The 2,379-nt window shown below is 49.3% G+C and overlaps 1 protein-coding gene across 1 annotated transcript in view; it reads right to left on the bottom strand.

Annotated features, from left to right (window-relative positions):
* Positions 1-506: 506 nt before the first annotated feature.
* The window catches only part of Cidec (cell death inducing DFFA like effector c), an 11,721-nt gene continuing 9,848 nt past the window's right edge, over positions 507-2,379 (bottom strand). Inside the window, exon 6 of the mRNA XM_004625232.3 lies at positions 507-1,033. Within this exon, the coding sequence (XP_004625289.1) occupies positions 865-1,033 (169 nt within the window). The 3' untranslated portion in view covers positions 507-864. The remainder of the gene's footprint in view (positions 1,034-2,379) is intronic.

Below are 2,379 nucleotides of genomic sequence, written 5' to 3'. Positions count from 1 at the left end.
AGTGGGACTGCAATTACCGGTGTGTTCCACCACACCTGGTTTGAGAATCACAGACTTTCATGCTTATCCTGTGTTACGGCTTAAGGTGGATACTTCCAGCTTACACTGAAGCTTCACACCCTTACCAAAACCCTAAAAGGGTATTGTAACATGTGACGCTGAAGAATGAGGAGTGATTTAATCTGGCCATTGTACTGAAGCTGTTCTGACAGGGAAATTTCATTTTGAAACTGGCACTTGTGTTGATTACATGGTCTGCTCAAGATACAAATTCAGGGCTGGGGAGATGGCTCAGTGGAATAAGCGCTTCCCTGGCAAGCACAAGGGCCTGAGTTCAATCCCCGGTTCCAGGAAAAAAAAAAAGATACGAATTCAGTAGACTTCTAAAATCACAAAGGCCCATCTCCTGTATCTCCAGGAGGATGGTTGGACAACCGATTCCTCTTCCTTTTCTCCTTCCAACCTTTCAACAGAATCCACCCCACCCCAATGAACACAGGCAAAGATGTGTCACATAAAAAGTGTATTGCAAATTCAGACGTGGAGCCTTGGTCAGGCATGACAATGGGTGAAGTGCTCTGGGTTGGGTAGGGAGAGCGAGGGCATGGTGAGCGTGAAGACAGAGGGCTGAGGGGAGATGGCAGTCACCGCCCAGGTGACCAGGTTGCTCAGCTAAACTTCCAGGCATGAAGGAGTGGGCCAGGCCGGGAGCCTGGCTGGCTGTGACAGCCCCCAGGCCCTCCTTCTGCCTCAGGCATGCTCTTGTGATGTGAATGAGGTGTAGAGAGGCAGAAGCCTCTAGCTCCTGCTTCTGTGTGGCTCCAGGCTCATCTGTGGCTGGGAGAGCCTTCCAGGCTCTGGCCCTCAGGGCAGAAGCTTCAGGCAGGCAGAGAGGAGGGAGGGGGCCCTGGCCGGGGCGGGCTGTGCCTCCTCAGTGGTGGTGTCATCCAGGAGCTGTTCCATGTAGCAGGAGGTGCCAAGCAGCACATGGCCCGTGGCTCGCATGCTGAAGAGGGCCCAGCGGAGCACTTCCCTGGTGGGGCACCCCGGTGAAAACCAGAAGACACCCCATACCCCTAGAGTCCCACGCTGGCCTGGATGAACTAGTTTCAAGTTAGCATCATTTTGAGTTTGGTTTTGTTTTTTTGAGACAAAGTCTTGCTGTGTAGGTCAGGTCAGCCTTGAATTTACTATGTAAAGCGCCAGATAGATGGCTCAGTAGAATAAGCGCCTGCCTGGCAAGTGCAGGGTCCTGAGTTCAATCCCCGGTACCACAAAAAAAAAAAAAAAAGAAAAGAAAAGAAAAAAAGAAAAAGAAAGAAAAGAAAAGTACTGTGTGGCTCAGTCTGGCCTAGAACACGTGATCCTCTTGCCTCAGCCTTCTGAGTATGAGGATAGAGATTATAGGTATGTGCCACCATGCCCGGCTCAAGCTTAGCAGGTACTCTATCACTAAGAGACAACCCCAGCCCTGTATTTTTCTTAATATTCCTTTGGGCCACCAGGCTTGTCTATACCATGTGGTTCATGACATTGTGCTCCTGGCTTATGTATTTCCACATCTCCCAGGGATGTGTATGAGAGCAGAGACCCTGAGCCAGACAGCCCAAGCGAGAGCCCAGGCTCTGCAGTACCAGGGCTTGACCATACTAGGTAAGCACCATATCCTAGCTCTAGCAGCTACATCAAGTCTTGTTGAGGAGGTGAGCCTTAGCAAGCGGCTTAAATTCTTGTTTAAATCCTACATTTATTTTACTTTACTGTCTTTTTGAGACAGGGTCTTGTTATGCAGTTCAACCTGATCTTGGGCTCACTTTCTGGTCCGGGCTGGTCTCAAACTCATAACAGTCCTTCTGCCTCAGCCTCCTGAGTGCTGGGACTACAGGCCTGCATCACCACACCTGGCTTTTTTTACCTAAATTTCTCAGCTTCCTTGCATGTAAAATGGGTTATGAGGTTGAGATAGCACAAAGAACTTAGCTTGCAGCCTGAGGTATAGAAAGTGGGGCAAAAGCTGGGCGTGGTGGCGCAGGCCTGTAATCTCAGCACTCAGGAGGCTAAGGCAAGAGGATCATTGTGAATTTGAGACCAACCTGGGCGACAAAGTGAGCTTGAGGCCAGCCTGAACTGCATGGTAAGACTCTGTTTCAAAACTACAAAAAATAAAAACTAAAAATAAATAAAAGAGCGAGAGAAAATAGGGCGTTGGTAGTCAAGAACAGCTGGATGAATGTGAGGCACCTTTACCCGAGTTCCTACCAAGTCTGTTGCAAAGTCATGGGGGAGGGTCACTAGAGATGTCCAGGCCTGGAGAGTAGGGAGAAGAAATGCTACAGGGAAAGAAATCTTCCTGGTTTCTTTTTTCTTTTGCAGCACTGG

This window comes from Octodon degus, unplaced genomic scaffold (genome assembly GCF_000260255.1).
Source record: "Octodon degus isolate 3935 unplaced genomic scaffold, OctDeg1.0 scaffold00008, whole genome shotgun sequence".
Taxonomy (NCBI): Eukaryota; Metazoa; Chordata; class Mammalia; order Rodentia; family Octodontidae; genus Octodon; species Octodon degus.
Note: the sequence above shows the minus strand (reverse complement) of the source record. Positions and strands in the feature narration are given on the sequence as shown.